The following is a 13458-nucleotide window of genomic DNA, read 5'->3' as shown; positions in this document are numbered from 1 at the left end:
TTGTTAATCTTCTGGCTCTGCTGAAACTGAGGAGGACATGGAACAGCACAGAAAAGAACAGGGTCAAGGACTGTAGTCTTCAATATGGATTGAGGCTCAACACCAAGAAAGTGAAAATTCTCACCACTAGACCAATTGGTAATGCCATGACAGATGGAGAAGAGATTGAGATTGCTAACAATTTCAGCTTGCTAGGTTATATAGTCAAGACTCTGGGCACCAGCCATCAAGAAATGAAAAGATTGACTACATTAGGAAAATCTGCTTTCAAGGACCACTCCAGAGTGCTGAAGAGCAACAATGTCAGTCTAGAAGCCATGGTCTTCACAATTACTCACTAAGTATCAGACAGCTGAGCAATGGGCAAAAATGACAGAAGAATAATTGATGCCTTTGAGTTGTGGTGCTGGAGAAGAGCATTGAACATTGGACTGCCAAGAGAATGAATAGATAAGTTTTGAAAAGGTGAAACCAGGCTGTTCCTTGGAGGCAAGGATTTTGAGGCTCTGGCTCATGTCTTTGGGCATGTTGCCAGGAAGGACCAGTCGCTAGAGAACAATCTCATGCTTAAGAGAGTGGAGGGACAGTGCAAGAGAGGAAGACCCTGGATTAGATGGATTTGTACAATAACTGGGATAGTGGGATAGGTGTGTTGGAGACAGTAGGACTGGCTTGGAATAGAGCAGAGTTCAGAGCAATTATGCTAGGGTTGCAATGAGTCATAGTTGACTCTATGGCACATAATAACAAGAAGAAGATTATTACAGGAAATAACCATCAACTTTGGTAGAATTATTGTCAGTCATGACATTTTAAGTACTCTGGCTTCTATACGGTAGACAAGTTATCAAGAAGGACCAGTTTCTGGAGAAGGACATCATGCTTGGTAAAACAGAAGGTCAACCAAAAAAGAGGAGGACCATCATGTAAGTGAATTGACAAAGTGACTGCTACTATGAGCTCAAGAACAACAAATTGTAAAGACAATGAAAGACCAGGGAATGTTCATTCTATTATGTGGAGTGTCTCTATGAGTCAGAACCCAATGGCATCTAACAACAGTAATGCCAGTCTTTGAAATACATTATATCTGTTTTTTCTAAAGTGACATAACCATAGCTTATTATTTCTTTTTAGCTGAAAGACTATAATGAAATGAATTATTCTCATATTTTAGTTATTTCTGTTATTAGAGAACTCTGGTGGACTAGTGGCAAAAAGGTGCACTGCAATCCCAAAGACACTTAGTTCAAGTTCACCAGCTGCTCCGTGGGAGAAAGATGGCCATTCTTCTCTCGTACATTTAACTCCCTCTGAAACCTGTCGGAGTCAGCTATGAGTTCATCCTGGCCCGATGGTACACAAGCACAACAAAATCTTAGTTGCTTAGGGTTGCCATTACCTTATATCTGTAACTTTAAGGAACAGAAGATTATTGTCTCGCAATTTGAGACGATTTCAGTCCAGGCCTCAGCTCCAGGGAAGCATGCTTCCTTGTCAGCTGCCCCAGGAGTTTCTCCATGTTCAATGGCATTTTTTGCATCTGTCTTCCACTTGCAAGCTGTGCTCTTCTCTGCTCTGCTCTTTCAATAAGACACTAGTTAGACAGTTATTGCGGTTGTAGTTATGTGCCGTCAAGTCACCTGTGACTCATAGCGACTCTATATACAACAGCCCTAAACCCTGCTCTATCCTGTGCCAGTCTCACTGTCTCCAACACACTTACCCTCGTTACTCCAGTCACTGAATCAATCCACCTCATCTCATCCTGTGCTGTCCCTCCACCCTCCCAAGCATGATGTCCCTCTCCAAGGACTGGTCCCTCCTTGCAAAGTATGTCAGATGAAGCTTCAGAATCCTTGCCCCCAAGAAGCAGCCTGCACACCCTCTCCAGTACACAGTTAGGTGTATTTTATTCTGCTCTGATCTCAGTAACATTGAAAGTTTAAAAACCATGGCCAATTACTGTTGAGTCTATTCTGACTCTTAATGAACCCAGGTGTTCTAAAGTAAAAATGCTCTATAAGGTTTTCTTGACCGTTGTTGTTGTCACGTGTCATCAAGTCACCTGCATCTCATAGCAACCCTATATACAATAGCTTTGGAGCCTTCCCTGTTCTGAGGCAGTCTCACTAATTCGGACACACCAACTCCCATTCCTCTAGTTACTGTGTCAATCCATCTCATCCGAGGTATTCCTCTCCTGCACTGTCCCTCCACCCTTCTGAGCATGATGTCCTTCTTCAAACATCAATTGCTCCTTGCCATGTACCCAAAGAATGTAAGATGGGGCTTCAAAATCCTATCCTCCAAGGAGAAACTTGGTTTCACCCTCTCCAAGACAGATTTGTTTTCTTGGCAGTCCATGGTACGTTCAAGACTTTTCTCCAGCACCACAACTCAAAGGCATCAATTCCTCTATCCTCCTTAGTCATTATCCAGCTCTCTGATGCTTGGCAAGTAATTGTGAAGATCATGAACTAGATCAGGTGCACTTTAGTCTCTAGACTTACATCGTTGCTCCTCAGCACTCTGGAAAGGTCCCTGACAGTAGATTTATCCAATGCAATTCATCTTTTGATTTCCTCACTACTGGTACCAAAAGTGTTGATTGTGGAGCTAAACATTCTGTAAATGTTAACTACCTCAATATCTTCTCCATCCATCATGGTCTGCAAATTGGCCCAGTGGTGAGAATCTTTGTCTTCTTAACATTGAGTTTTATGCCATATTGAAGACGACAGTCCCAGATCTTCTGCAGCAAGCGTGCCAACCTTAGCAGCTGATCACTAACTACCTGTAAAATAAAAAGGTCTTCTTAATATAATAGTAGCAACAAAACTCTATTTTCACATATGATTATATTGATTGGTTTATAGGTGAGACATAAGCACATATTTGGTAGGATATATATAGTCCCATTCACGAAAAAGGTATCACTTTCTGCCCTTAAATGAATTGGTAGATTTGCTCTTAGTTCTTTGTAGGATTTCTACTTCTATTTTGAATTTAAAAAGACACTTTGTAGGAATTGTGCTGCTAACCAAAAGTCCATGTCTCCCTGATGGTTTGAATTGACCGGTGTCCTCTAGGGAGAAACATCTGATCCTAATTGTTTTACAGCCTCAGAAATCCAATAGAGGCTTAGCTGTGAGTTGATTTCAGCTCAGTAGCAATGAGCATATGTGTGAACTGTGGTAATGCATTGAACTTTCTGTATGATTCATATTCAACAAATGCAAAAATATTTATTGAGCCCTAACCCTAGGTTCAACATTGATGAGAAAGCGGTCTGAGGATGTGTGGGCCCACCTGAGATTTGTTCTGATGATCATTTTGTAGATATACAAATATACTTTAAGATATTTCAATGCATAATTTATTTGTGTTTGTTTCTGTATGTGCACTTTAGAAGCCTTTGTTCAGAATCACCTGAAGGACCTGAGGAAACACCAGGTCAGCACAGACAACCTAGACCTCCTGGAGATCGATGAGATGGCCAGTGTGATTGCTAATGCCATGCAAAGTGGAGGCACCGATCTGGAAGGCATGGGGAGAGAAGCTGAAGGAAACATGAGGGAAGAGACAGACAGCGCTGAAGCTGCATTTTATGAAAATGACAGGAAAGGTGAAGATGGTTTACAAGGTGAAACTTGCAGCTGTCTTGGATCATTTACATTTGTAGTAGACATTTGGGGGGAAGGGATGAGGCCATGGAGCTTTCAAGAGAGCTACAGGCTTACCAAAGCCTTAATGCAGTCTTTCTGCTGGGGAGATGGGGATTTGTATTAATGATTTTTATCTGTTTGAACTTTGCCTCTAAAAGCTTTCTTAACAGGCTAAGCCTACCAGAGCAATTATGTTGAAAGGCAAATTGCTCTCTGTAAGGAGGTGTAATTCCTCTCTGTTGAGGTTCAGATATAGAGGGGGTAAAGTAGGAAAAGTGTTTTTGTTTGGATAGTGAGAGTGAATATTGTCAAATATTTGAATAACAATGTGAGAAAGGTTCATTCAAATGTCTACTTGAAGCCCCACATACACCATGTGCTGCTGCTCAGGCTAGAAGCAGAGACCATACCTCAGAGGGAGGGGCTTCTCAGGGTAACTGTAATTCTTCTCTGAAGGTGGACCATTCTTATGGCCTAATTGCTTTTTTGATTCTCTAAAAAGTATTATTTGGTAGGAGAAGAATGGGCAATCTCCTCCCAATTAACTACCTCTGAAAACCCACTGAAGGGTCAGCTGTGGGTCGGTTCTGATTCAGTGGCACACACAAAACTACTATTAAAGCATTTTGCTGACTACTTACATGTAATTCTTCTGATTTTCATTGCCATCGAGTCAGAACTGACTCATGGCTGACTTACCACTGGGTGTGGGGAGGAGATTGTCCATCTTTATCACTCAGAGCAGCTGGAGGAGGCGAACCACCAGAACAGCATCAACTTTGAGTTAGAAGCATGACTCTCTTCAGATTTTGCCTCCAGAGCTCCTTTACATGTAGTTGTTGCTGTTGTTGTCATGTGCCATCAAGTCACCCATGACTCATAGCCACCCTATATATAACAGCCCTAAACCCTGCTCTATCCTGTGCCAAGCTTATTATCTCTGACACACCTACCCCAATTACCGCAGTCAGTGAATCAATCCATCTCACCGAGGGTCTTCCTCTCCTGTGCTGTCCCTCCACCAAAAATTCAGGCCAAAGGTGAATCCAACCCTGTTTTCTCTGTGGATTGAGACAAAGACTTGCATGGAGTGTAGAAATAACTGTTTAACTAATGAATATGCTGAAATTAAAACATACAGAAATTCCACCTAACAGTGTTATATGTTAATCAGTCAGTTATTAATTACCAAGAATACCAACTCTGTGGAGTAGGAGGGGATATTAAAGAGCACTGGCATGCGTTTGCTATCCTACAAAGCTATTGTCTCAGCCTGAGGAGTGTACAAAGAATAATGCACCATTAGGCACTGTCTATATGATATTTATTTAGAGAGAAATGACCATCACAGTAAAATAACCTAAGTCAATTAAATCTAGGCGTCCTTAACTCTCAAGTGGTTTGGGCTACAAGCTTCTGTTTACTTTCTTTGTAACTACTAACTGCTGCTAGGTATAATGGATTTTTCTGGCTGTGTGCTAACACTTAAAGCCATGCAACTGGGTAATGTAATTTATAACTGACTTCATGTCTATCATTTACCTAGTAAACCTTTCTTATATTCCATGAAGTTTGTGAAACATTATTATTTGTACTATAAACTAAATAGGTTTACTTTATAGTAAAATTAGACCATCATTGTTGTGCTTGATGTTCTGTAAAGAAGAATCCTATGTAGTTGTCTTTTTAACACACTGTGACATCTTGTGATGACATTCTTGACATGGATTTTGATTATGCTCATGTCTTTTACAGATAACAGAGTACAGGAAGATGATAATAAAATTTATGAAGAGGTAAGATGGAATGCTTCTAAATTTTAAATCTAAATTTAATCCTCGAGTGAATCGGTAAATTTTTTAAAGATTTGGGAACATTTGTGAAATGCATACTTATGCGTTTTTGTTTTTTTAATGAAATACAAGGGTGATACCTCCTCCCTGTCTCAAAGGATGGGGGAGATCCTTATGGTTTCCAAATAGAGGTAAAAAAATAGATAAAATACACATAAAAAATGTGTGTGTTTATATACTTGTTGTTGTTGATTGCCGTCAAGTTGAGCACTACTCATAGCGACTCTATGAATAGTATATGAATTGCCTTTCCATAATTGTCCTCATAATAATATCTGTTTTCAAATTACAAAACTAATATATCTAATACAGATGGGGGAAAAAAACAACAAGTTATAAACTAATTTAGCCATTATAGAAATTTGGAAAGTTTGATTCTTTAAATAAGAATACTCTGGGAAAATCTGCTGCCAACGAGCTCTCCAAGTACTGAGAAACAGTAATGCCAGTCTAGAAACTAAGGTGCACCTGATTCAGGTCATGATCTTTGCAATTACTTGCTATGTATACATCAGAGAGCTGGACAATGACTAAGGATGACAGAAGAAGAATTTATGCCTTTGAGTTGTGGTGCTGGAGAAGAGTCTCAGTCATACCATGGACTGACGAGAAAGCAAATACCTCTGTCTTAGAGAGTGTGAAATGAAGTTTCTCCTTGGAGGCAAGGATTTTAAAATTGTCTGACATACTGTTGGCACATCGGGCAGGAGGGACCAGTCCTTGGAGAAGGACATCGTTCTTGAAAGGGGGAGAGGGACAGTGCAGGAGAAGAGGACCCTGGATCAAATGACATGATACAGTAACTGGACAGGGGGGTGTGGCAGGTGAGACTGGCTCAGGACAGGGCAGGGTTCAGAGCTGTTGTCCATAGGTATGCTATGAGTTGCAGGCAACTCGATAGCACATAACAACAGCGAACATAATGTTTATAACCAAATATGTCAAAGTACATAATATTTCTATTTTATATTTTCACATCAGTCTATATAAATTCATCTTTAAAGTTTATTCAGTACAGAAATAGTTATAAATTTAGATAAATTAAACTTATTCTGTCCAGTATGGCAATCTTTAGCTACATGTGTCTATTTAAATCTAAATTTTAATTAATTTAAATGTAATTAACATTTCCTCACTTTTGGAAACCATATTTCAAATGCTCATTAGTCACATGTGGTTACTGACTAATGTATTAGAGAGCACATGATAGAACTTTATCATTATTGCAATTTGATTTTAGACAGCAATTTGAGAAAGGACTTAGCTGCAGATAATAGCCATTCACTGAGAAATTTATTAATTTTCTTATTTAAGAACCTTAGATAATTAATAGAAACCTTAAAGGCACAGAAAATAAATTAATAACAAGCAGTGACAATATTTTTGTGTTTTCATGAAACTCTTTTTTTTTTGTGATGTGGAAAATAAATTTGATTACTAATTCCTTTCTAAATTATATCAGTAGATTTATGGTTCAACTCCAGTTAGCAAATACTGAAAACAAATGAACCATTATTACTTTAAATTCTCATCAAAAGTGGTAAGATAAACAACGGAGATGAAAACATGAATAAATGTAATTTCCTGATATTCTTACATGAGTCCCAAAAGAAAACAACTAGAAATTTGTCATCTCAACTCTATAGGAACACTAAAAAGTAGGTAGAAGATTGCACATATAAACACAAACAAATGAGAAAAACAGGTGGTATTAAATTGTAGGAAAATGTATTTGTCTGCTGCTTCTACCCTTTCTTCTCCTGGTACAGTAACCTAGTGATTGGAGTAGGAGTAGACTATGACTTTCTTGTTCACAAAGAATCTTAATCTATATATCTGGTGTTGTTTTTGTCGTTATGTACTGTTGAGTTGTAACCAACTCATAGTTGATCTCTAGTGAGTTTTCAGAGACTGTAAATCACATAGGATGAGATTGTCCTTCTTTCTCCCATAGAGTAGAACTGGTGGATTTGAAACACATGCCTTTGTACTGACAGTACAACTCTTTACCCTAAGCCATCAGAACTCCCTACTAGATTATATAGCAGATTATTCTGATCAGAGATGTCTGTTCTGATATGACTGTTAGCTGCCCGAGAAACTGAATCATAAGTCTAGCTTGAAATAGAGCTCTTATGTTTAGGGGAGGAAGTAGTGAGAAGAGTGTCTCTGCCTCAGAGTTTCTTGAAGAAATCACCATCTCTCACAAAGCATCATCTGTATGGGTGAATTAAGACACCCATACACATACTCACAAATGACACACTACAATATTTTACTGTATTGTTTTGAATAAGAGGTCATAAACCATACAAAGAAATTAAAAACGATAGCCTACTCCAAAGTAGTTCATTAACAGAAAACTATCAGAAATACAAGCTGGCTTTAGAAGAGTTTGTGGCACTAGAGACATTATCACCAATGTCAGATGGATGTTGGCAGAAAGCAAAGAATACCAGAAGAATGTTTATCACTCTGCAAAGACATTTTAGAGTGTGGACCACAACAAAGTGTGGCTAACCTTGAGGAGAATGGGAATTCCAGAACACTGGATTATGCTCATTTAAAACTTAGACCAGGAAGCAGTCCTCAGGACAGAGCAAAGAAACACTGCATGGTTCAGGTTTTGGAAGGGCGTATGTCAGGGATGCATGCTGGCTCCATACCTTTTCATTTTATATGCTGCACAGATCATTTGGGAGTCTATGTTTTATAAGGAGGAAAGTGGCATCAGTATTGGAAAAAGACTCATCAACAACCTGCATTATGCAGATGAAACTGAGGAGGACCTGAAGTGCTTGCTGCAGAAGGTCAAGGACTGTAGTCTTTGATATGGATTGAAACTTAAACTAAGATTCTCACCACTGGGCCTATTGGTAGCACCGTGATAGATGGAGAAGAGATTGAGGTTGCTAATAATTTCTTAACAACAACTGCAAAGTAGAAGGTTAGAGGAGAAGTATTGATTTTATGGAAGCCCAAATAAGAAAGATTTTAAGGAGTTTTCACTCCTTTTTTGAAGATACTAATCATAGTCAAAATAAAATATAAGGGGAAAACTGGACAGTGTACTAAAGGAAATTAGAAAAACTGTGCACACAATAAATAAAAAAGTTGTTCTTAAGTACTTCCAAATCTACCTCATTTCATAATTCTCCTCTGTGATAGAGTAGAATTGGTTCATAGGGTTTTCTTGGCCATCATCTTTCTAGAAGCATATTTCCAGGCCTTTTGCACATAGAACCACTGAATGGATTCAAACTGCTAATTTTCATTTAGCAGCCAAGTGCTTACCTATTGATTTACCAATTATACAAAAATAAAAATATATATAGGCTGAAATAAATTCTCTGGAGAGACCCAAAGTAAATTTAAACTGGTGGAAGAAAGAATCATTGAATTAGAGGATGTGATCATAAACATTGTTGAGTGTGTAAAGAGGAGACAAAAAGAGGATTAAGAAAGCTAAGAAAAGCCTAATAGAATTGGAGGACACCAACAAGCAAACTCACTTAGGCATCTTGAGAACCTCACAAGGAGAAGAGACAAAGAGAACAAGAACATCAATAACAATATTAGAAAAGTGCTAGAATATGTTCCATGTTTACAAAGGACACGAATCTACAAATAAAAGAAACTCAATGAATTTCCAATAGAAAAAAATAAAATTTATTAGTATCAACCCACCTTACAGTTAAACTCTCAATGAATTCTGAAAGCAACAAGAGAGAAGAGAAATGTCACACACAAGTGATTCCATTTATATTTCTCCTCAGAATTCTTAGAGACTGGAAGACAAAAGGGATGATATTCCCAGATGAATAAAAAGTAAGAGTTTATGACTAGACAATTGAAGAAATACTGAAGGGAGTTCTTAAGGTAACACTGAGAGGACATTAAACATATACAGAAAAGAAAGATTCTGATAAAAAAAGTTAGAAGTCCTAGTGACAAGAAGCTGCACTGCAATCCCAGAGGTATGGTTCGAGTCCACCAGTTGTTCTTCTGGAGAAGGAGGGGCAATCTCCTCCTGTAGCAGTCAGATCCAATTTGGTAGTACACATACACAAAATATAATAAAATTTAAACAACAACAAAAAAGAATATAAAAAATAAGAAGAACCAGTTCTTTTCGGTTAGTGACTTTAGTAGTTATGTCCTGTTATTTAAAAAAAGACAAATACATAAATATAGTTCTAAACTTATGATATGGTGCCTATCTTCTATGAAGATGAAAATGTAATATAAAATAGCAGCTACTAAAGCGAGGTAGAAGGGGGATGAGGTAGCGTAGGGTTACATGTTTTACTGGAGTACAATGTTGTAGGTGTTTTCAGTTTAAACTAAGGTGTTATAATGTTGTCATCTTCATCATAACCACAAATAAAATATCTTAAAAAAGCATACACACAGGGAAAAGACATGACAATCAAAATAGTTACCACCTCAGAAACTCAACAAAGCACAGAAGAGAACAGTTTAGAAGAAAGAATTGACAGAGAGGTATAAGACACACATGCAAACACACTTGGGAGATGAAGGAACTGTCAAACTGGTTCCTTTTTTAATAGGTATATCACAGTAGATAGAGCAAAGATTAAAACTGTCAACAACTTCATATTACTTGGATCCACAATTAACACTCTTGGTACAAGCAGTCAGGAGACGAGATGTATTACACTGGGAAAGGCTGCAGTCTCCAAATTATTGAGGAGCAAAGATGTCAGTTTGAGGACTAAGGTGTGCCCGGTTCAGGTCATGCTCTTTTTGTTTACTTGCTGTGCATCTGTAAGCTGGACCATGAATAAAAATGACAGAAGAATAATTGATGACTTTGAGTTGTGTTATTGGAGAAGAGTACTGAAGATCCCATAGACAGTTAAAAGAATAAACCGTTATGTCTTGGAGAAAGTACAGCCAGAGTGCTCCTTGGAGGCAAAGATGATAAAGCCTGGTTTCACACACTTTAGCCATATTACTAGAGGCACTTCCTTAGAGAGAATCATGTTTGGAAAGATGGGGGATCAGCAGAAGGGAGAAAGACCGTTAGCCAGGTGTATTGACACATGATTGCAGCTATCTTAAATCTTATATCTATCTATCTATCTATCTATCTATCTATCTATCTATCTATCTATCTATCTATCCTCTATCTATCCCTTAAATCAGAGTCCAAAATTCATGAAGTGAAAATTGACAAAAGTGAAGTTGGAATATAAATACACAGCTTTCAATAATGGACAGACTGTCAGGAAAGAAGATATAAAAAAAAAAAGTAGAGGATTTTAAGACTATTGCAGACCACCTTAACCTGCCAGAAATGTATGGAAGATTACACCTAACAATACACATTCTTCTTCAGTGAACCATTCTAAAGGATTGACTTTATTTTTAATTGTCATTGAGTAGAAATCAACACATAGATGACTCCCCTGTGGGTTTTCAAAGACTGAAAATCGCACAGGAGGAGAATTCCCATTTTTTTCCTTAGAGAAACTGGTGGATTCAAATTATTCACTAGGCTGCCAGAGTTCCCAAGAACTGACTATATTCCATACCTTGTTTCTGGCTACAATGAAATTAAAATTCACATTAAAAACAGAAGGAAAATTGGATTGTAAGTAAGTATGTGGGAATCCTAAAGCATCCTTGATTATAGCAACTCAAGGTATGAATTTGTTCTTCAGTTCCTTGAGCTTAAGAAATGCTGAGTGAGTCCGACCCTTTTGGTTTTCTACTCCAGCTCCTTGCCCATTTCATTGTAATATTTTCTCATCCCATGCTGCTTTTTGAAATCCTCTGTTCAGCTCTTTAGTATCTTGAATTCTTCCTTGTCCTTTGGCCTCTCTGTGCTCCAGTGCAATATTCAGAGTTTCTTCTGACATACATTTTGGTCTTTTCTTCCTCTTCTGTCTTTGTAATGAATGTTTGCACTCATCTTGGAAGATGCCCTTGATATCCTCCCACAACTCATCTGGTCTTTGCTCATTCGTGTTCAAGGCCTCAAACCTGTTCTTGAGATGGTTCTGATATTTAGATGGGATAGACTCAAAGTTATATTTTGGTTCCCATGGATTCTGTTTAATTTTCCACAGCTTCAGCTTGAACTTGCATATGAGTAGTTGGTGGTCTGTTCCACAATCAGCTCCGGGCCTAGTTTTTACAGCTGATATTGAGCTTCTTCTCCAACAGTTCCTTCCCCAGATGTAATCGATCTGATTCCTATGCATACCATCAGGTGAGATCCATGTGTATAACCTGTGTTTATCAAAAGAAGATGGAAAGAATATACTGAGTCATTGTATCAAAAGGAATTAATTGACAGACACAGAAGAATTTAATGAAACAACATATGAGCAAGAGCCTATGGAGTAGGAGGAAGTTCAAGCTGCTTTGAAGGAACTAGCAAAAAATAAGGCCCCAGGATTAGGTGGTATATCAATTGACATATTTCATCTAAGAGATGCTGCCCTGGACAGGCTCACCAAGTTGTGCCAAGAAATCGGGAGAACAACCACTTGGCCAACTGACTGGAAGAGATCTGTATTTGTTCCCATTCCAAAGAAAGGTGATCCAACAGAGTGTGGAAACTATAGAACAATATCGTTGCTTTCACATGCAAACAAGATTCTTCTGAAGATTATCCAAAAACAACTGGAACAGCACATTAGCAGAGAACTGCCAGAAGTCCTGGCTGGGTTTAGAAGGGGCTGTGGTACTAGGGATATTGTAGCTAATGTTAGATGGATCTTGGCTGAAAGCAGGGAGTTCAGAGGAATGACTATCTGTGCTTCATTGATTATGCAAAGGTGTTTGACTGTGTGGACCATAACAAACTGTGGCTGACTCTGAGAAGAATGGCAGTCCCAGAACACTTTATCATGCTAATGTGAAACTTATACTTGAACCAAGAGGCATTTGTCAGAACAGAGCAAGGAAACACCGCATGGTTCAAAATTGGGAAGGGCGTGTGCCAGGGATGTGTCCTGTCTCCATACCTTTTCAACCTGTATGCAGAACAGATTATCTGGGAAGGATGGGCTTTATGAGGAGAAATGTGGGGTCAAGATTGGTGGAAGAGCTATCAACAACCTGCGTTATGCAAATGAAACAACCCTGCTTGCTGAAACTGAGGAGGATCTGAAGTGCTTGCTGCTGAGGGTCAAGGACTGCAGCCTTCAATATGGATTGAGGCTCAGTGTCAAGAAGACAATGATTCTCACCACTGGACCAATTGGCAGCATCAGGATGGATGGTGAAGAGATTGAGATTGTTTACTGTTTTAGTCTGCTTGGTCCACAATCAACACTCTTGGCACCAGCAGCGAGGAAATTAAAAGACATATTATGATGGGAAAGTCTGCTGTTAGGGACCTCTCTAAATTACTGAAGAGCCACGGTGTGTCTCTGGAGACTAAGGTGCGTCTAGTACAGGCCACGGTTTTGCAATCACTTGTTATGCGTCAGAGAGCTGGACAATGACCAGGGAGGATAGAAGGATAATTGATGCTTTTGAGCTTTGGGGTTGGAGAAGAGTGTTGAGGGTACCATGGACTGCTAAGAAAACAAACAGATTCAACCTGGAGAGGGTTAAACCAAGCTGCTCCTTGGAGGCAAGGATTCTGGGGCTTTATCTGACATACTTTGGTCATGTTGTAAGGAGAGACCGGTCCTTGGAGAAGGACATCATGCTTGGGAGTGTGGAGCTCAGGCGCAGGAGGGGAAGGCCCTCTGGGAGGTGGATTGATTCGGTGATTAGGGCAACCAGGATGAGTGTGTCAGAGACAATGAGATGGGCACAGGACAGAACAGAGTTTAGAGGTGTTGTACATAGAGTTGCTATGAGTTGCAAGCGACTTGACGACACATAACAACAACAACAAAAGTCAAAATCAAGATAAATACTACCATCTAATCAATAAGACAAGGAAGAAATCA

The 13458-nt window shown here is 38.9% G+C and overlaps 1 protein-coding gene across 1 annotated transcript in view; it reads left to right on the top strand.

Moving 5' to 3' along the window:
• The window catches only part of LOC102856993 (receptor-type tyrosine-protein phosphatase N2-like), a 1387447-nt gene that overhangs the window by 305017 nt on the left and 1068972 nt on the right, over positions 1 to 13458 (top strand). Inside the window, exons 7-8 of the mRNA XM_006887690.1 lie at positions 3413 to 3646; positions 5424 to 5464. Coding sequence (XP_006887752.1) covers positions 3413 to 3646; positions 5424 to 5464 — 275 coding nt within the window. The remainder of the gene's footprint in view (positions 1 to 3412; positions 3647 to 5423; positions 5465 to 13458) is intronic.

Source organism: Elephantulus edwardii, unplaced genomic scaffold (assembly GCF_000299155.1).
Source record: "Elephantulus edwardii isolate Elephantulus edwardi_28Jun2011 unplaced genomic scaffold, EleEdw1.0 scaffold00060, whole genome shotgun sequence".
NCBI lineage: Eukaryota > Metazoa > Chordata > Mammalia > Macroscelidea > Macroscelididae > Elephantulus > Elephantulus edwardii.
Note: the sequence above shows the minus strand (reverse complement) of the source record. Positions and strands in the feature narration are given on the sequence as shown.